Raw genomic sequence first — 22,036 nt, 5'->3', positions numbered from 1 at the left:
TTATTTCAGTTGATTGAAATAAAATCAATAGAATGATTTTTTTAAATTAAATAATATGTATGTGTGTGTACAAATAAAGCTCTAAAAATGTATACCATAAGGTTAGTTAACAGCAGTAGTGTTTAATTAACAGCAGTGTTGGCGTGGTATTATCCAAATGTGATGCTGTTCTTTTCTTTCTTTTTTTTTCTTTTTTTTTTTTTTGGTTCGTTTTTTGAGATAGGGCCTTGCTTTGTCACCCAGCCTGGAGTGCAGTGGTGCAATCATGGCTCACTGCAGGCTTGACCTCTTGGCCTCTTGAGTAGCTGGAGCTATAGGTGTGCACTACCATGCTTGGCTAATTTTTGAAAGTTTTTTGTAGAGACAGGGTTTTGCTATGTTGCCCAGGCCGGTCTCAAACTCCTGGCCTCAAACAATCCGTCTACCCCAGCCTCCCAAAGTGCTAAGATTCCAGGCACGAACTACTATGCTAGATTGATGTTTTCATTTTCTTATGTTTCTGCTTGTTTCTGTTTTCTAATTTTTCATAAGGTGCACGTACTATTAGGTTGGTGCAAAAGTAATTGCAGTTTTTGCCATTAAAAGTCATGGTTACTTTCATTATAGTGTACCAGAAATTAACAATAATAATAGCATTACTTTAAAAAGGGGTTAGTCATGCCAGGTTATATTTTGTTATTCTCAGTAGCGTCTAGAACCTGGGCTCGTGTGAGGGTGAGAGCCGTGCAGTGGAGCATAGTGACTTACTTTTTCATTTGGTAGTAGCCTTTTTTCACAGTTCCAAAATTACCAGAGCCCAGTTCTTTGTCTTCCAGCGTTAGCAGACTTCGGTCCAGGTAAACCTCCTTGGGCCTGATCTCCTCAGGGTCTGCGTAGGGGCTCTCGTACACCTCTGTGTCCATGGGCAGTGCTTCTCTCTGGGGGCCTGCAATGCAGACAAGAATCATACAACCTGGGGCTGGACCCCACATCAGGACTGATCCTTCCAAGAACATCATCTTCATGGGAGTGTGAACTCAGAGCAGCATCAAGGTTATAAGGGATGAGAAATTCTGAAGAGCAGCATGGACGTTTCCAATGTCACTAGGTGAGGGAGGTGGGAAAGACCATCTCATTGCAAAGCACTACCACTGCTCATGGGCATGGTGTCTACTGCCTGCCACTAGATGTGAGTGTCTCCACAGCTCACTGTGCTGTATTAAAATCACAGACACGGGGTGGATTCGTGAACCAACTCTACAAACTGACAAGTGACCACGCGCCTTGCTCTGTGAATGTCCCTTGAATGAAAGCAAGTCTCACCTTTTTCTGCAGTCCAGGGCCCAACTTCGGGCTCATACGGATTGAATGACACGGTACTCTCTGGCCGGTTCCCTTGGGCAGGGGAGGGCTAAAGTACAGAAGGACAACAGGTCGTTTTTTTCATCCATACAAATGTTAAGTTGATCTGCATAACTATTTTTTAGAAATCACGCTTTAACTTTTGCAGGAAAGACAAAGGAAAGAATTAAGAAAAACAAGAAAGAAAATAAGGCTGATCTCATTCTTCGGGCAATTATTTGGATATTGCAAGGGCGAAAGCAAGCTTGTGCTGCTACAACTTAAGGGACCCTGCGGGGTGTTCAGAGGATGTGGTGAGTCAACTCTACTGGCCTGGATACAGGTGCTCCCCCACTCACCCCCATGCACATCCTATTCCCACCTGCCGAAGGTCGCTGATGATTTGCATGTTTCCCTTGGATGCATTTTCCTCCTTTAACTCATGCTCCTCAATTTCATATTATATAGAGGCTATTTAAAGAGGGGAATTAGTACTTATTAGCTGCTCCCACCTACTTCCCAACTCCAAACCACGCATGTTTTCCTAGTCTCCACCCAAGTCTTTATCTTCGGTGGAGATGCAGCAGCATTGGGGTGGATGCCAGAGGGTGGCACTGGTCAGTGACTACAGGTCCCAGGGGAAGGCCAGCTGCTGCCGCCAGGGCTGCTGCTGGAAATCAGCGTCCCTGTGAGACTGGGGCTCCATTTTTGTGCAGCTGAAAGAAGGCAGTTCTTCCGAATACCTACAGCAGGTAACAGGGGCATATCTGAGACAAAGTTTTGCAGCCTGTTAACAGCATTCTTCTCTATTATTTATTTGATCCACATCAGTTTATATCGTGAAACAACGGGGTGGGGGAATCTACTCCTTATGATCCTAAGGACTTTCCCTTTTCCCTTTTACAAGTCTCTATCTTGAGTTTTCCTGACCCACCCTTTCTTCCAAATTAAAACAAGATTCTGGCTTCTTGTCACTATATTTAATTCATAGGAGAACCATGATTCAGATGCTTTTTTTTTTTTTTGGAGTGAGTTGAGTCGCAATTCTATACCTCGATTGACCTTCTCAGTGCCCGAACACTGGCCACGAAGAAATGAGATACTGCCAGATTTTGGAGAAAGTTAAAGAAACAGAGACATTAAGCTTAACATGACAGTCACTTATCTTATGACACACACTAAATCCTCATCTGCCTTATGAATATTACAAGCCCAGAAACTACAAGCAGAATAATGAAGTCACAATGCACCTCTACGGCCACTAAGCCATTCTCTCCAAACACCCAGACGTCCTTCTTTCACACAGTCTGCTGAGCACTTCGGAGGCAGGCACTGCTCACCATGGTCGGAGCCCATTGACGAGGGTAAAGAACATTTGCTGTGATTATAAAAATGATGTTGATGGGATCCATTTTCTCATAGACTATCTCAGCATTCTTACTGCACTGATTAACACAAGTAACTATGATACATCAAATGAAAATAGAATATAAGTTCCAGGGGGCATAGACATTTGTTCACCACATTGGGAGCTGTGCCACATCCACAAGGATGCTCAATAAAAATGTGTTGGACAAACACATGAATGAATGGATGGGCGAATGAATGAAAATCACTTCTAAAACCAGGATATGCGAAGTATAAACTAACGTGCTTTAAAAATTAGCTCTCTCTCAAGTCTTTATGCTAATGAAGAGAAATAAGAATGAATAATTCCAAATGACAATCTATTTCTTCTAAACATTTACATGTGATTATAGGACCGTGCCGTGGTTTCACTTCTGGTTTATAATACAATTATCTTGCCTCTGGAAAACTGTCTTAACAGAAACTGGGTGATTGCCAAGGCTTTCCATCCTCCTCTTTTGCTCAGTTGCCTCCCGCAACCAATTCTAGGCTGAAAATAGTTTTTTTTTTTTAAGCCTATTTCAGGGTTAACATTTACTGTCATTTCAACTCCTTTGATTTTCCTTGCAAGTAGGCACATTCTGAGATCCAAAGACAAAACTTGAACAGACATGGAATTAAAGGATGTCCTCAGATTAGCCATCACAGGCAAGGAAAGGGACTATCGCCGCTTCTTGATGTAAGACTCCTCTCCCTCCCATGGAGCACATTATTCTTGGGGCTACAGCCTCTCTACTCTTATCCAGACCAGGACTTCCAAATGGCTTGTTCCAATTAAACCAGAATGCAATTCCCTGACATATGAATCCTGTAGGGAAGAATTTTAAAACAGAGATGGGGTTGTCAAAATATGCTGAAAAGGATACTAGGGTGTCAGGAATCAGTAAGAATTAGTAGTGATGGACACAGAGAATCTAACATCCTGGGCAGGAATAATTTATACTCTCACTAGCAGTGTGTCGTTCAACCCTAGTCTATCTTGGCTTGTGGATAGGGAGACAGATGCGGGATCTTCCTTGGAAGTTAGAACTCCACGTTTACAGCTAAGGTAGCTCGGGGCTTCATTTCCATGCCGCCAAACATGGACCACTATGTGATGATGAGCGTTTTAAGCCAATCCACAAAGAACCCTCATGTCTCTCAATAACACCACATCAGCTCTCTCCTACCCAGAGTCCTGGGCTCCCTGCCCCTATTTCTTTCTGGTGACTAATGAGACTGGAGCAAAGGATGATACCACAATTGGAAGAATGCAGAAGAAATGGGAGGCTTCCTATTGAGTCTGTTAAAAGAACAGTGAGTGGTTTCCTTATGATTAAGATGAAGGTGCAAAATGCACATTTCATTTTTCACAAAGCCCTTGGTGAATAAGCAACTTGGTAGAACAATAACCAGAACAACCTCTAAAAGAAAATGCTCAGTTATAAAGAAAAATTTGAGGAGTTTGTAAAGAATGAGCACAGAGGCATAATGATAAATTGTAAAAATATTAATTATTTTTAAAAAATAATTTTTAATTTTAATGAAAAATAAAATTATTTTATTTTATTTTATTTATAAAAATAAATAATTTTAATAAAAAATGCCGGTCTACATTATTATTATTTGCCTTTTATTCTTTATGTCTGCATTTGTATTTGGGAGCTCTATTCTGTCCCAATCAATAAGTGTCATCTGTTCTGCACAGTGAACAACAGGTGTAAATGAAACGTTGACCATTCCATTTTCCTCATTTTTACCAATACTCAGAAGAGGCTCAAACCCACAGTCCACCACTAGATGGCACTAGCCACCTTAGCTTTCTACCTTCCGAAAGAGCAACTGGTGACTTTTCCTTAAATTTTATAAATTCAGGTAAGGACATCACTCTGCAATAATAAGTTTGGTTATAAATTATTGTCCCTGATTTCTTATTGGTAAGGTTTAACTGCAGATAGAAAATGTATTTGACAAGTATTTTTTCAGTGCCTATGTTTAAAAGCTGGGGATCTAGAAATGAACAAAATAGGAAAAAATTATTGCTCTATGTAACTGATAGGCCCATTCAGAGTTTCCTGATTGCCAAGTATCCTAACATCCATTTATTAGATGTTAATTTTTACTCCCAGATTCTTGGGACATGTTCAAATTAGTAATGCAGACGGCAATACAGTCATCAGTCATCACAATAAAAGAAAAAAAATCAGTAACATACTTATAAAATATAAACAAAATTAACTTAATAATACAACTACTAGTCTTTAAATGAGTTAAACCCCTCCCAGTATTAGTCCTGGAATTTGTTCTAGCAGTAATGTAGATGGCAATATAGTCATCAGTCATCACAATAACAGTGACAAAAGAGCCAGTTGGCTTTAGAAATATTGGCTGCAATAAACTAGGCGTGCTTTCCTTTTTTCGGTGGAATGACCCTGGCCCAGTAGATCCCCACAGATGAGGGTGGACTGTTGGTTGGGAAATAAGCTACTATTAGCGTTGCACTTGAGATCAGTGAAAATAACACCTGACACCTGCAATTACTCTTCTCTTACAGCAAAGACCTAAAATCTGTTCCTTTATAATTGTATGAAAACACATTTTCTCCAGGGTCTGGTCTACTAAGGCATTACCGAGCAAAAAGGGTATGACTTGAGAATGTTTCTTTCTTTTTTCTCTTCCCACTGGGCCCTGTACTTAAATGTAAGTTTTAAAATATTATAATAACCAATGTATGTGTTGGAATAAAACATGAAAAATGGGTTTTAATTGGAAATTCTGGGACATATTTCAGTTTAATCTTCTTAGAGGATTTACCTTTGAGATGCGAAGCTGAAAAGCTCCCTGGAAGTGTTTAGGGATGCTGCTGTTCAATTTCCACCTATTTTCCATAAAAGGATAAGGTTCAGTGCTTAAAGCAGCAGAGAAACAAATTCCAGGACTAATACTAGGAGGGGTTTAATTCATTTAAAGACTACTAATTGTATTCTTAAGTTTGTTTATATTTTATAAGTATGTTACTAATTTCTTTTCTCTTTTTTTCTTTTCCTTCTTTCCTTCCTTCCTTCCTTCCTTTCTTTTTCTTCCTTTCTTTCTTTTTCTTTTTTTCTTTCTTTCTTCTTTCTCTCTTTCTTTCCTTTTTTTTTTTTTTTGATAGAATCTTGCTCGATTTCCCAGGCTGGAGTGCAGTGGCATGATCTCTGCAACCTCTGCCTCCCAGGCTCAAGTGATTCTTCTGCCTCAGCCTCCGAGTAGCTGGGATTACAGGCACATGCCACCATACCTGGCTAATTTTTGTATTTTTAATAGAGATGGGTTTCCACCATGTTGGCCAGGCTAGTCTCAAACCTGACCTCAAGTCATCCATCTGCCTCACCCTCCCAAAGTCCTGGGATTACAGGCGTGAGCCACTGCGTTCAGCAGTATGTTAGTGATTTCTAAAGACAAGTTTAAAACGCATCAGCCTGTTAGTAATTTTATGAAAAATTTAAATTACCTGATTCATAATCATCTTCAAATCGAAACATACTTTTCATTAACTATCTAGAAGCTATAGGTAATTCAAATTCTAACATGCATTTTTTTGTGCCTGAATTATTAAAACAACTACTTGCATTGAGCAAATTAACAAGTTGAAGAAAGTTATTTATCTCTTAGCTAATGAGATGGGATATTTAACATAATACTCACAATTCTTTTCTCATGACTGATTACATAATGGAAAGTTCCCCATGTATTTGGGAAAATATACTTATTAGCTCTAAAATATATCTGATAAGCAATTAAAATATTTATCATCTATAGCTTAAACTATATAATCTTGATCTTTTAAAAATTATCTATCAATATTTTTGGCTTCATATATTATTAGTAATACTTATTCCCAGCTTCTTATTTCTGTAAAGAATTCAATGTATACTTTAAAGTTGGTTATAAATTTAAATAGAAAGCAAACTCTTTTTTTGCCAGAGAGGTATTTTCACAATATTAATCAGATTAGTTACTCTCTAATATTTAATTCTCTGTTTTAAAAAACTGATTAAAAATTTTTAGCAGGTTCAAATTTAAAAAGATACAACAGAGTTTACAATGAAAAGTGGGGCTTCTTAACATTCCCATCTCTTACTCTGGAGGCAATCAGCATTGCCAGTATTTTCTGTATTTTTCTAGGATACTCTATACGATCTCAAGACATTCTGTATATATGTGTGTGTATGTGTGTGTGCACGTGTGTGCATGACATTGTCTTTTACAATTAAAATTACATTTTGGAAACAATCCTAGATCTCAGCTGCCTCCCATAGTCGCAACTTTACTGTAACTGATTTCATTTGTTTTCCATTGATGGGCATTTAAATTGTTATCAGACTTTGTCAATCATGTAATTTTGGAATAAACACCTGCACATGTACATGATTTCACATAAATGCAAGAATATCTGTATATACTTAGAAATAAAATTGCAGAGCTTTTCTTACAGATTTTATCATTTCAGACTTCCCCAAGGAAGAGTGAAAGTGCTTATCTACCACGCCTTTACTACAGTATTATCAAGCTTTTAAAATGTGGATCAGTTTCATAGGTGGGTGCTTGAGCACCATAGTTTTCACTTGCATTTCCCTTCTCATGAAGTTAAACAACATTTCATATGTATAAGAACTATTTATATTTGCTTTAGTATAAACTACTACTGATATTCCCTGCCCATTATCCTAGTAGACAGTTAATATCTTTCTTATTGATTTATAGAATCTCTTTGTATATTAAAGCTACTAATCTATGTGTCAGCATTAGTGCTACTTATTCCCAGTATCTTATTTCTCTCGATGATGTTATGGTTCTTATCCATACATATATTTCTTTATTTTTAGATGGTCACATTTACTGATATTTTCTTCAATTTTTTTCCAACATGTTCTCCTGTAGTCTAAACGCTAAAACTTATTTTCTAGGTATTTCTTTAGGCACTGTGAGTAATCTGTGGGGGTGTTTTGCCTTGGGTAAACATGAAAAACAGACATAGTTATTTTATTTAGGTGTAAGATACACCTTTTCTTCCTGCGTTAAATTTTTCTCTTCTATAGTCAACATGATTGAGAACTTTTTGAGTATGACTAAACTCGGAAAATTTTTAGTAAATAAACTCTAAGGGATTTTATGCCTTTTATTTCCGTTGTTTCTAATAAATACTTTAGGCAACCTACTTCATGAGTGGAAGCTAAATTGTATGCTAAAATGTTGTAAAAACACCAGTTAATATAAAAATAAAAAGAATTACTGATAAAAGAATCAATTTCACCCCACTGATAATGAAAGTAGGGATGGGAAAAAAAGCAATTCAAACACATTACATATACATATTTTGAAGGAAGGAATGAACGAGTCATTATAAATAGAAGTCACTAAAAAGAAGTTATTTTTATTCTCCCTCAAAATCCAATAATAGAACAAAACATGGAAATCAATCAGATGTCAACATTACTGCCTCAAAAAGAAAACTGGTTTTTCTAGTCCTCAGATTGCACCTTTCTTTACATATCACATTAGCAGTTCTGCGTTTGATGTCTAAGCCGTAATGAAGCCACCATGCACTGCCTGACCTCACTGGACAGGACACCTCACAAGACCTTGGCGTTCCCTGCGGCACAAGGTAACTTACATAATCAATTACCAGAACACTGCAACACATGATTCTGGCCACCAAAAAGTAAATTGGCCATCTTTGAAAAGATTTTCCAACGTGACAATTAGCTACGACAGATGATGCCAACTGAAACGACTTTAAAATAATGCTTGGGCAGAGAAAGCATGCTCACACTGATGGACTTCCAGCTGACGGACTGAGGACCCACATGAAAAGCACAGGATGTACCTGGGGCGCGGCTGCCCAGGATCCGCAGGTGTGAGCAAGGGCAAAGAGGCCTGGAAGCAGAGTGGCAACAGGTGGAGGGCAGCGCACACGTAGGGCAGGCTGGGCGGGCGGGAGCTGAGTGCAGGTTGGTCCTACCACTTAGTTGGACAGCAAGCAGGGGATACTTTAGCACCTTTCTGTGGCCAGGCTTTGGGAAGGAGTATGATTTGATTCTTGAGATTATTCCACCCGCTGACCAAGTCTAGAAACCACAACAGCAAAGAGGAAGAGTAAATGTTTCAGAAAACAAATACAGGATCCCTTCCATGACATGCTACTTAAACTCGCTTCTATAATTGCATTGCTAACGCCCTCCTGCCCCTGCCCATGAGATCCATCACAGGAAACATCTGATCATTGGGAAGGCTTCTGGAAAGGCCTGCCACTTGGGGAGAAGGATCTAGAAATATATTTGGGAAATATGTTCCACTGAAGGCTAAAACATTAGAGTTGTTACATTTACTAGCTCATGCTTCTTGTGGATCTACTAAGTCACAAGCTCAAGACAAACTACCCTAAAGAAACTACAAGTAGATCTGAGTGCTCAGTTGTATTGCTTCTTCATGGTGGGTGCTGGTCCATGGTGGAAAATTTGTGGAAATTCATTGAGTTGTATACTTGGGGCCTCTGCATATTTCCATATGTATTTTACCAGTCAATTAAAAAGTTATTCCAAAATATCTAAGTTCTTGAAGCCATTGGGTGATGATGGCTAAGCACAGGGCTTGACATTCTTTTAAGAGTTCTCAGCCCTAAGCCCTCATCCATCTGAAGTATATGGATCTGTCTCATGGAGCCTATAATATTAGGGTAGAGTTGCCAGGCCTGCGAGCCTTGTAAAGGGCAAAATGAAGTCATACCCCCATAAAGGAATTACATTTTGATCCCAAAGTTCACTGGTATCTTAGCAAATTCAAATTCCCTGCATTTGATAACAAGTGCTGACCCTGGACGGCCTCCCCTGTTTCAACCTGGGCGCAGCACGGAGCAGACAATTGTCCCTACTGGAGGCAGGACACATATTTGGCTTTCTGCAGATTTTGTTTTTCAAGTGTTACCAAGCAAAAAGTGAGGTGCAGAGGGCGTACTTCACAGATGGCATTAAAAGGCATAGAAAGTCCATGTGAAGTCCCCGAAAGAAGTGCAGGAAGAGAATTCCTGCTTAGAGCATAAATCTGTGCCTGACCTCCTAACAGGCTGGAGAGAGGAGAGAGCTGGGGTTCTGTGGATTACACAGGTGTGTTAACGTAGACAGCTCAAGGATGAAGTTAAAAAATACATTCCTGTTTCTCAAATATTGCAAGAGGCCTATTTCTGATTTAATACTGGGTTTCCTCGTCGTTGTGTATATTCTCCAAAAAATGAAGAGAATTTCACCTGGACAAGAAGTTAAGAAAATGTGGCTAGGCAGGGAGTGGTGGCTCATGCCTGTAATCTCAGCACTTTGTGGAGGTCGAGGCGGGAGAATAACTTGAGGCCAGGAATTTGAGACCACCTTGGCCAACATGGCAAAACCCCATCTCTACTAAAAAATACAAAAATTAGTCGGGCATGGTGGCAGGCACCGGTAAGCCCAGCTACTAGAGAGGGTGAGGCAGGAGAATGGCTTGAACCCAGGAGGCAGAGGTTGCAGTGAGCTGTGACTGCACCACTGCACTCCAGTCTGCGTGACATGAGACTCCGTCTCAAAAAAAAAAAAAAAAAAAGAAAGAAAGAAAACGTGGCCAGTAGTAGGCTGATTCTGCCTAATACGCATTAGTAGTCCCAGCTCATCATGGAGTATGTTTTGAAGGGCAATCAAAATCTCAATGACCACTACTCCTGTTGGCTAAAACTTTATTTTCATTTGTGATTATGAATATGCAACAGCTTCTCATTCAGTGGTGTTCCTAACGACACTTACCGCAGGATGGGAACCTGGAAGCTGTGGACGACCTCCAAAATTAACATTATTTCCTGCTTAGAGAGAGCATGGACAATTACTGCTCTGTTCGTGGAAACCACTTCCTTCCCCTCCCCACTGCTGATCAATCAATGAGATCAGAGGTGCTCTGCTTGAGAAGGGAGCACACTTTCTGTGGGTACCTCTTTTGATCCTCTTTTACTTTTTCCCACATGCAATTAAGATAAATTATTACTAGTTGCAACTGGCAATTTTTTGATTCATAATATGCAAAATTGGAGTTATCTGACATCATTATTAATCATTCCATAAAAAGAAGTCCTTATCCAACCCAAATCTGCAATCAGTTAAGTCTAAAGTGAGGCTGATTGTCACTGATAGCTCAAAAACGGAGACTCCAGTGTCTCGGGAACTTACCCTGTGAGCCGATTTTTTGACATGGGACTGTAAGAACTCTTAACAAACCATCTGCTTTATAAGAATAATGCTCGACCAGCTGAAAGAGAAAAAAGTAAGAAAGTGTGGTAAATGACGAGGTCAGGAAATAGAGAAATAGGGACTGAGAGCTGCCGACTGACTATTGGGCTTTCAAAGTGACCCCAAGACACATGAATGCTTCTATGTGCGTAAGTCCACTTCACAAGGGTGGCTGGGGAAGTGGGCCCACAGCTAGGGATCGTCCATCTTGGGCAAGGGACAGCAAACTTTTCCTGTAAAGGGTGAGAAAGAGGTACTTTAGGTTTTGATGGGCCTCATACCGTATCTGTGTCTGTCTGTCTGTCTATCTATCTATCTGTATGTCTGTCTGTCTGTCTCTCTAAAACAACACCTTTAAAAGTCTAAAAACCATTCCCATCAAGGATTACACAGAAACAGGCTGAGAGCCAGATTTGGTCTGTGGGTTTGCAGATCCCCGGTCTACAGTAAAGAATACTGAAATAGGGTCGTATAGAATCACCAACTCTCCGTGAAATAGCACTGGGGCCCTGGAGCTGGGGTAGGGTACAGAGGTACCTTACAATGCTGTCAAGAAAAATCAACAGAATCATGCATGGAAAATTGAAAGGTATTGCTGGTATTTTTGATGTAGTTTCCTAAACACAGTGCCTAGAAAATACACAATGAGAAAGAATTTAATTAGGGCTGAATGCTATGATCTACCAGGGGAATCATTCTCAATAATTTGAGATGCTTAACACTACCTGAGTGCTCAGCCTTTGAATGCCCTTTCTGGAGAAGGTGGGTGAATGGCTGTTTGTAAGTGATGGGGCCTGGGACCCTGGAACATTAGGCTGGCATAGAGGACTCCAGGTGCCTTTGCATTCCAGAAGGCAACATTCCCTACAAACCTCCCTCATGTTGCTTTGGGCCTCAAGTGTAGAAAAGTTAAATATTTATTTGGATCAATATCATTAAAAGAAAGCAAAGCCTGTGGTCGATGATAACACATGCCAATGAGCCATAAGATCAAAAGACAATGTAAATGTAAATGTTGTAGCTAATATTTTTAATATGGCCATATCCAGCAATTTGATTTTCCAATTACGGCATTAGAAACCAGATCACATTTGGATGTAGTAACTTTAAGTGCTTTAAAGGGACTAATGCTCCATGGTCTCAGTTTTTGAAAAGACAGGATTTTCAGTTGAGTCCTTTCCTCAATATTGACTGCATGTGTGGCCCCAGCTGGGCCTGGGTGAGGAAATTTGCATGCACCCTGATTACACCCCTCACCCACACACGTTCAAGGTAGCTGGTGCTCTGGGGCAGTGGGGTGGTGGCAGAGTCAGTTGGCTTTCTTTTCTCCCTGTCTCTGAAACGACTACAGTTTATAGGATGCTCTGCTAAGATGGTGCATGAAGCACTGTTACTGTTATTTCCTTCATCATCAGCCAGTGTAGTTGTGATGCAAAATTAAGACAAGCAATCTGTGCGTACTGCGATTCAGGAAAAGCAGTGATGAGCTTTATTTTAGTGCTCATTAGTGTCCAAGGAACTTCCAAACTGCGAGTTGTTTCAGGGTTTACTCATAGCTGGGTCAGGAATAAGCACTTTTTAGACTAGGGCTGTGGCAATGCGTATGTGCAGCAGCCTGGAGCCTGGGGAGTACACTTCCTAAATTTAGGATGTGTTTCCTAAATTGCCTTGGTTTCCACAGGAGAGAGACTCAATTTACAATGAGGAGGGCACCTGACATTTACTGTCTATTTCAGCCTCTCGCACCACCAGCAAAGGCCTGCTTAGCTGTTCCCAGGCCTCCTTCCCTGGCCATCCATGCCTCTATTTTGTGTGTCTTTGTGTGAAAGGCTGTTCTAGAGTCTACCCAGATTATCCTAGGAAGAAATATTTTCTAGCTCTCCAAAAGAGGGTGTCTTGTTAAACTCTGAATACAGCTCTGCACGTACATCACCCTGTGACACTGAGGACTGAGTGGCCCTTAACAAGCCATGGAACCTTCATTCATCTCACATGATGGCCCCTGGACCAGTGCTTCTCAAACACAGAAGCCACCTGGAGGCTGAAAAAGGGCTCAGATGGGCAGGTGCGACAGGGGCCCAGGTGTGGATACAGGTGTACATTTCTCACAAGCTCCAGGGCTGCTGCTGGCCTGGGGACCACACTGTGGACAGTGGGTGGTCCAGTTTCTCTGGTATCTAAGAGTCCATGGGACAAGAAGCCCCATGTGCCCTGTACTCTACCTGCAAGGTGGGGAGAGGAGGCCGGGTACCTGCCACAGTGTGTCGAACTTTTTCCCCTCTGGGATGGAGAGCTTCCCCGTCTTGTCTTTGTCAATGCGATAGTGCAGCACCTTCCCTTCGTGCAGCAGGCACAGGGCGTAGGAGCCGTTGTTGTCTCTGGCTCTGATCCTGGAAAAGAGGATGGAGCTGCATCATCCCCAGGCCTGCCAGTCCCCAGTAAGACCCTAGGAGGAGGAAGCGCCCTGACCTGAGTGGTCAGCAGCAGCTCTCTGGGGTTTGTCACCTGGCAAGGCAGCCAGAGAGCAGTGTCTGGAGCCTCAGGGTCAAGGACTTTGCCCAGCCTACCCAGGAATGCCCAGTTCACCACTCAGTGATGATGCCAGTGGGGGAGCTTGCAACAAGAAAATTCCAGCAGGTTGGCGATGAATGGACAATGGCTAAGATCTAGCAGGGCCCAGGATCCCTGGGTGGTGGTCAGGAGAGCCTGGTGCTCGGTAGCAGTGATGCTGCTCAGGGCGATGAGTACAGGGGATCCATGGGCCTTGATTATCTGTGGAGCCCTTTGGACTCTCTTTTCTTCACTAGCGTCTGCATTTGGGTCAGATCCAAGATGGACATCTCCACCACCTAGCTTGGGGTAGGGGTGGGGTGTCTGGTGGGCATTTTAACCAGCCATCTTCTGGACCAGAGATGGAGGGATGTGGAAGTTTCTGTCCCCCAGGGCCTGCCTCGCTCCCTCCCATGCTCCTATTGCAGGAAACCGCAGCAGGGCTGGACTTTAAACATTTTCAAATGATGATATTGTCAGGAAAGATCCCCAGGAGAAGAAAATGACATCTACTGTGGGATCAAGAGATGGAAGTGAAACCAGAGCTGTGCCGGCCATGCTGACCAGCCGAGGCTCTGTCTTCAAGGTCATGCTGGGCTACACTCAGCACCATCCCCTGCCCCCGGGGCCTGGTGAACAGAGATGCGGGAGTCTGATGCCAGGCAGGGAACAAAACTCCCACTGCAGTGCATGCGACGAGAGGCTTCTGACCCATGGAGGCGACAGATCCCCTGGAAGACCTGTAGGATTAGGGGAGGTCCAGGTTTCGGTGGAGGCTGAAAGGGCATGAAATGGGTGCAAATCCCCCAATTTAGCTTCATAGTCACACCCACAGCGTTCAGATCAGAATTCAGATCCCATTTCTCCCCTCGTTCTCCCCTCTCCACAGCTTTGGATCATGAGATCTGAGACTCTGAGAGTGAGTTGTGAAGTCCCAGTCCCTAACAGTTTGGAGGTGTAAAGGGCTGTCCAAATGCCACAGCAGTAAGAGTGGATGCACATGCTTATAAAAGTTGGCCTTGAAGGAATGATGACCATATACCACTGCAAAGTATTTCCTATGGTTTAATCTTTCATGTCTGTGACCTCAAGGTCATGAAGATAATACATGGGTTCTGAACCAGGTACAGTGGCACACACCTGTAATCCTAGCACTTTGGGAGGCCAAGGCAGGAGGATCACTTGAGCCCAGGAGGTCTAGGCTGCAGTGAGCCAAGACTGTACCATTACACTCCAGCCTGGGTGACAGAGTGAGACCCCATCTCTACAAAAAAAAAAAAAAAGTAACAATAAATGGGATCTGAGCACTGGTTTCTGAATCCATGTCCAATCTGTACTACTCCACCTTTGCCCTATGCCTTGATTGACATTTTCTTATTAAAACAGAGACAGACAAGCACAGGTTGCCCTGAGAGACGATGCCATCAACCTCATTAGAAATCTGACAAACGCAAATGAAGACTACAGGGTAGCACCATTCCATGCTCTTCAGACTGGTGGAAATTAGAAAGATCATTCTAAGTGCTACTGAGAGTGGGGAGCAGCAGGGCCCCTCCTGCATTGTTTGTGGGAGCATAAACAGGTTCACCCACTTTGGAAAACAATTTGGAACAGTCTCCTGAGACCGAACCTATTCATGCCATCATGAATGAGCAATTCTATCCCGAGGTGTATGAAATGTGTACGCTATGCATCCCAGGGCTGCTTATGCCAGCTTCATCTGTGTTTATCAAAAACTGCACACAACCTGAGTGTTCACTGATCACAGAGCAAGTAAATAAATTGTAGAAATTCACACAATACAATATTATAAAGCAATAAAATGAGCAAATGGCAGCTATACAAAGCACAGGTGAGTCTCACAAACATAAAACACGCTCCATGCTTCCATATACACAAAGTCCCCAACAGACAAAAGCCCCCCGTTTTATTTAGTGATGTACACCTAGGTGGTAAAACTTAAAAAAATAAGCAAATGACAAATCACAACAAAAAAAGCAAGGGCGTGATGAACACAAAAGTTCAGGAGGTGGTGCCTCCCAGGAGGCAGCCGGACAGATGGGTATGAGTTTGTGAGGCCGGAGGGGTCTCCTGCAATGCTGGGTGCATTTCATTTCTTGGCTGGGCTGTGTTTGCTTGATCATTCATTAAGTTGTATCTATTTAGTTATGCACTCTTATGTGTTTTATATTTCATAATAAAAGCAGTATAAAAACAGAGCTAGTACCAGGAGGAAATACAGAGCAACCCAGAGGTAACAGAGAGTGCCCTTTACTTTTGAACAAGCAGTTTCTGCAAAGGCTCCCACTTCCTTGAGGCTCCTCAAGAGGATGGGTCCTACAGGCAATCCCCTCTCTTTCTGTGCTCCACCAAGCAGCCCTGGCCAGCTCCTGGTGACAGGTAACCGGCAGGTACAGGTACTGACCATGGACATGCGACCTGTGCAGCCCCCATGGCAGGTGGCAGGAAATGAGAGCAGGGAGGGGAAACCCACAGGCCCAGCATCTGTAGGTGGCAAAGACCAGAAGGCTCGTGACGTTAACCACCAGCAACTGTGAGGTATCTGCTGGCTGCAGGCAGATCTTGGACCAGGCTACTTTTAATCAAATATGGGAGATAAACTGGTTTGGAAGCCTTGCTCCTCCTCTTGGCTGTGTCCTGTTGCTGAGAGCTTTGCCTTGGTGGTGGCATCAGCACACCCACCCAGGCTTATGGCTCCACAGACACCTAGAGAGGGAGTGCATACAAGCAAGACTCCCACCTCCTATCTGGTTTGCTGCCTGCTGCCTTCGGGGTCAACTGGCCTCAGGCTGTCCACAGCGGCCTTTGAATATTTATAAAATCTTTTCCAAGTAATTCTCTTGGGAGGAGTAAGTTAACAGATTTGTGTTTTGCTGTTGCAAAGCCTGAGATGTCCAGGGCTTGAGCTTGAGCTGATGCTGAGAAGCTGTCCTAACTGGCCTTGAGATTGTCCTTACCTGCGGCATGGCTACTTTCCCGGGATGGGCAGCCTCGGCCTCTGGGGTGAGCAGGCCTCAAGCCTCACAGACACTACAGCGCTATGCAAAGGTGAGGCATGCTGACTCTGCTGGGGCATGACTTGGAAGGGCCGGACCCCTTCTCTACCTTCCTGGACCCTCCAGGGAGAGAGAGAGTATACAGAAGAGATGCCTGGTCACCAAGAAGAAAGTGAGGACACAAGAAGTAGTGGAACACTGAAGGTGGCCTCCCCAGGGCTACTGAGACACTGCCTGTATCTGCTGTAGACAGAAACAGAAAAGCTGGGCACATTCCAGCCCACTAGGTGTTCTCACTCTCCCCGGCCATTTTTTTTTCCACGGCAGAGTGGAGCATCACTGTGTCAGTTGTCCGAATCACACAAGGAGAAGGAAGATGCCTGGGATTGGCTGTGTGCATCAGATGTGCAAAGGATGAATGCTCACTGTGGCTAAGCTGGGCTGGGCAGATGGACAGAGGAGCCTGCACTGGGTCAGGTGGGTAGTCCTCAGCCATCTCCCAATAGTGGCTTCTCAAGACGAGCTGGGAGAGGAGAAGAGAAAGATGTGGGAGCGAATGAGGTCCTGAACAGCATGCATGCCAGTAAGAGGCAGGAGAAATGCCAGCTTTACTGATCCATGAAAGATACAGATAATGCAACTTCTCAGTGCCTCTGCCTTGCACCATAGCACCACCAAGGCACACGTGCATTCCATGCAAACAACAAGAGCAAGATCAGTACACAACCCCTATCTGAGGCCATGCCAAGCTATTTCAACACACCTACCATTTAAAACATGTTATTACAAATGCACTCTCGTTCTCTCCCTCTGCTTTAGTTCATGAAGGTGGAATTAGTGAATGCATCTTGTCTTCCAGCTTCAAGGAGACTTTGATCAGCATCAATGAAGTGATACTGACATTAGCCTACAACTCTCTTTGAACTTTTAACTTCAGACAGGTCATGACTCTTTATGATGACCTAGGTCTGCAAAACTGCATTTGTCAAATAAAATGCATACTTTGATCAATTATGGCAGCATATGAGTGCTGATGGAACGGAGTTTTTGTTGTGGGAAGGGAGGCTCGTGACAGCCAAAGTCTCATTCATCAATGAACAAGGAGATGGTTTTTCTAAGTCCCAGATTCACTTTTGAAATTGAAGTATAGGACAAGAAGTGAGCTGAAACTTGAACAGCAAAATGTAAGTGGCAAATAAGAGCGATTGAAGTGTGTTTGGCCAAGGTCCAATGCTAACATCAGCACAGCAGTGGACAGGGACAGAAGCCTAGGCCAGCAGCACAGTGAGCATCTGGACGTGGGATTCCCATCTTAAAGCAAGGACCTGTAAAGGGGAAATCCCCTTCAATGCTGGAGGAAAGCGTCCCCAGCACTGGATACTTAGAATTCCCACAGATAAACATTAATCAGACACAAGCTCAGAACCATCACTGAAAACATAAGGAAGTATGAGTTATGAGAAAAGGGGTAAGGAGGGAAAGAGATAGATATCTGAATCCCCCAAAACTTTCAGTAGTAGAATAATCAGATATAGAATATATACTCTGAAATATTTAATAAAATAAAAGATGGAACTATAGAAATTAGCAACCAATAAGATACTCTAGAAGTGCCCCAGAAATATTTGAAAAAAAAATAGAACTGATAGAAATTTTCTAAAAAATGTAATTTAAAAAAATTCAGTGAATGAGCATAAAAACAGATTGGACACAAATGAAGGAAAAATTAGTGAATTGGAAGGCAAATGCAATGATGTTACTCATAGCACAAGACATAGAAAAGGCAAGGAAAAATAAAAATATAGAGGATGAGCTGAGAAAGTCAAACATGTTTAATAGGAGTCTCTGAGGGAAGAAATGGTAAGAACAACAGAGAATAATATTTGAAGAAAAAGTAGCAAGGTTTTCTCAGAACTGATGAAAGAAAATAATTCAGGGATGTAGGAAGCAGAGACATGAGAACCATTGGCTTAGCTTCATACACATTACTTAATTCATCTCCACAATGACTCAGATAAAACATTAGTTTCCCCATTTTATTACTGAGGAAACTGAGGCTCAGACAGCAAAATTAAGTTGTACAAATCACAGAACTATTAAGTGGCAGGGCTTGTCTGACTCATGGCCTAAATTTCTTTACTATCTAACGTAAGTTTCTACAAATAGATGCAGTTTCAAGGTTAACTTTATCAGAAACAGTCCAATAATACAGTATTTGGGCATTTTGCAGGAATTTCAACCGCAAATGTAGTTATAGACCCTCCAACGAACCATGAAAATCTCAAACGATCACAGTTGTTTATCTATCCCATGTAGGTAACAGGGATCTCAAACAGGCTCAGACCATGTCTCCAGACCAGTAATATCAGCATCATTTGAGAGCTTGGCAGGAATGCAAATGGCTGAGTCCTCACCCAGACCTGTGAATTAAAAACTCAGGGGGTGGGATGCAGAAATCTGTGCTTTTACCAGCCCTCCAGATGGTTCTCTCTCTCTCTCTCTCTCTCTCACACACACACACACACACACACACACACACACACACAAACACACACACACTCCTGTGGACCTGTGCACAGCCTGAACTACTGCATCCATTCTCCATCGTTTGTCCTAATTTAGGGTTGTTTCCTGGTCATATAGAATACTAAAATGTGTGTCCTTAGGAACTTTCTCAGTTTCTCAGAGAAATGGGATATACGTGAATAGATTTTTTTATGACTCCCTTAATATTGAGTCCCACTTGCACTGCAAAGGATTGATAACACCTGCTTCCAAAGCAAAGCAAGGTGTCTCCTTTTATGCAAGCCACATGGTGGGGTGGGGAGAGAAAGGGTATGGGCATTGGTGAGAGGTGTTGTTCTGATGGTCAAGGTGACAGGTATGTTATCTGGTGTCCCCAAGCTGGGTCCCACCCAGGGCGTGCTCCTGGACGAGGGCTGCATGGCTCTGATTTGCACACCCCTGGTTCTGGTGGACACAACTGTTTTTCTTAAAAAGCCAGAGTCACTGCAACTTCTAGTCCTCAGCTGCATAAAAAATGGTATGCAAAGCTTCTCTGGACTATCTGTTCTTGTGGTTCATTGGTTTATCCTGCAGGGTCACCCATGGAGCCCGTAACTTAAGATACACAAATGAGCTAGTGAGTAAATATGTGTGTGCATGTGTGTGTGTGAGAGAGAGGCGGGGGTGGGGAAGAAGTGAGGGGATGGGAGTGTGTGCAGACATGAGGGAAAGGAGGGGGAGAAGAGAGGTGGAGGTAACAAGTGTGTCCTACTGCACCTGGAAAACGGCTAACACAAACAGGGCGGCTCAAAGGTGACAGTGTTTATTTCTTCTCGAAAGGACAGGGGAAGGAAGGTCAGGAAGGCACCTGGATTTCAGCTGCAGAGCACATGAGAACCAGCCACACAGGGAGTCAATGGTGGCATGGGGGCTGGGAAGGGGTGGCTACCGAGGCCTCTGAGGACAAGCTGCGTTCGTGATTGGTCCCTGCTCTGAGGGATTTCTGCACTATCTTTCTATCTTGTCCAGAATACTTGGAACAAGAGCTTTCTGGGGATGGTTTTAGCTAACGTATTAAAGAGCTATCATGCAAAGAAGCACTTCCAGGGTCCCACCCGGATCATGTACAGCAACCACGGCCTGAGCGGAGGGCTTTGGGCCCACTTAACTACAGGGGACAGTGATGTTCTTGCAACTTTAGGACCCACCAAGTCCACAGGCCATAGCTCCCCATCCTCCTCACTCGGTCGTCAACACGCATGGCTCTCAGCTCACCGAGGCTCACAACCTCCTGGGCCTCCTCTCTGACTCAGTTTCTCTCCAGTCATCTGCAAACTACTGGGCCTGATCACAGCCCAGCTCTCCAGGTGCCTCTCCTGCTGTGAGCCCTCAGGTGCCTCTCCTGCTGTGAGCCCTCAGGTGCCTCTCCTGCTGTGAGCCCTCAGGTGCCTCTCCTGCTGTGAGCCCTCAGCATGCCTCCTGCATGCTCCACACTCAGGACGGCTGAGCAATCAGGGTCCTCTCAACACCTCATGGTGTGGCCTGGAGCAGCCAGGTGCCACTCCCTCCACCACCCGGACAGTCTGCCACCATCCAGGAAAACTCTGCAACCACCCAGAGAATCTCAGGGCACCAAGATGGTCTCAGGGCACCACATGACCTGCCTCCTGGCCCATGGTGCTGCCTCCTGGGGCTCTGACTGAGGCATCCACCGCTTCACTTCCCTCCCTCTCCTGCTGACATCCAGGCCCGCCCTGACCACCACACCCGTGTCACCCTCTGAATCTCTAGCTGCACTGCTCCTGTGTTGCATCTGCCTAATGAGGTGTCAAGCTCTGCCAAACCCAGTTAGCCCACTTGCTCTGAAGGCCACTTCCCAGTTCCCACAGTTAGCAACACACAAGAAGATCATCCAGCCTGGGCACCTGAGACAGGCCCGGTGACCCCTGCTGTCCCTCCTCCTAACCAAGTAGGGGCCCCCATTCAAGTTCACAGCCAGGATGTTCCTCTACGCAGAGAGATGTTTCCCACCAAGATGATGTTCTAGGTGCTGGGTTGCACTTGTGAAGGCAACAGCCCAGTCTCTGCCCTGGCGTATCCAGAGCAAGTGGGAGAGGGGACAATAAACAAGTAAATTAAAACAACAACAAAAAAGATCAGGCAGGGTAGGCACAGTGTCGTGGTGGAGGGACCTACTGCCGCGCACTGCGGACTTGGTAGCACGTCAGCCTGAATTTGTCAATCTCCCCCTGCAATCAAAGTCGGGTGGGGGCAGGGACTGAGGTCTGACTTATTCCTCACAGTATCCAAGTCCCATCGCATTGCCCGCAGCAAGTCTGCTTGAAGATATGCATCTTTTGTTGAATGAATAATTTTGTAACTTTTTTTTTTTAACATAGTATACTTCTAAAGTCAGAAGGTAGAAACTGTAGTTATAATGTCCTTGGCAGCTTACAGGTTGGACAACATACTATCTTTTATTTTTAACATGAATCAAGCTATTTGGAGAGCAGCCACTTATGTGTCTTAAAGGTCACCTTGAACTTGTTCTTGACTTTGTAAGATTTACAAGAACTCTTAGCCAAAAACAATAAAATATTTACCTGGATGCTAAACACAAAGAAAACAACAATTTTATTTTTAAAATTTTGCCCGACATGAACTTTTTAGAGCATTTCCATTCTAAAAGCATTTATAAGATGAAATGAAGGACACATCCCACTACAGTTTAGCAGAGTGATGCGTGCAGGAGAATTGACTACGCACAATGGCGATAAACCACACTGTGTGAACCAAGCGGACGAGGGTCAGAGGTGGGCTGATCTTAGCCTCCTCCAGACAAGGGAGCCTGGCAATGTGACTACACGGCCTTAGGTTCTTGTACAGTTTGTAAAAGATATTTTAGTCACAACCAGGGAAGATCACTCTGTTCTACCTTAACTTCCCCTCCCAAATTTGACAAGGATTCTA

At 43.4% G+C, this 22,036-nt stretch overlaps 1 protein-coding gene across 11 annotated transcripts in view; it reads right to left on the bottom strand.

Moving 5' to 3' along the window:
* SYK (spleen associated tyrosine kinase) overlaps positions 1-22,036 on the bottom strand; it is an 80,429-nt gene that overhangs the window by 17,770 nt on the left and 40,623 nt on the right. For 6 of the 11 annotated variants that reach the window (XM_032260448.1, XM_032260442.1, XM_032260443.1 and 3 more), the window contains 6 exons: positions 13,246-13,384; positions 10,935-11,013; positions 10,518-10,573; positions 8,748-8,816; positions 1,303-1,390; positions 748-925 (listed from right to left, as the gene is read on the bottom strand). In XM_032260448.1, the coding sequence (XP_032116339.1) occupies positions 748-925; positions 1,303-1,390; positions 8,748-8,816; positions 10,518-10,573; positions 10,935-11,013; positions 13,246-13,384 (609 nt within the window). The remainder of the gene's footprint in view (positions 1-747; positions 926-1,302; positions 1,391-8,747; positions 8,817-10,517; positions 10,574-10,934; positions 11,014-13,245; positions 13,385-22,036) is intronic. The other 5 variants (XM_032260449.1, XM_032260450.1, XM_032260452.1 and 2 more) reach the window with 3 other exon arrangements.

This window comes from Sapajus apella, unplaced genomic scaffold (assembly GCF_009761245.1).
Source record: "Sapajus apella isolate SASKATOON/1434 unplaced genomic scaffold, GSC_monkey_1.0 scaffold118, whole genome shotgun sequence".
NCBI classification, from domain to species: Eukaryota; Metazoa; Chordata; class Mammalia; order Primates; family Cebidae; genus Sapajus; species Sapajus apella.
Note: the sequence above shows the minus strand (reverse complement) of the source record. Positions and strands in the feature narration are given on the sequence as shown.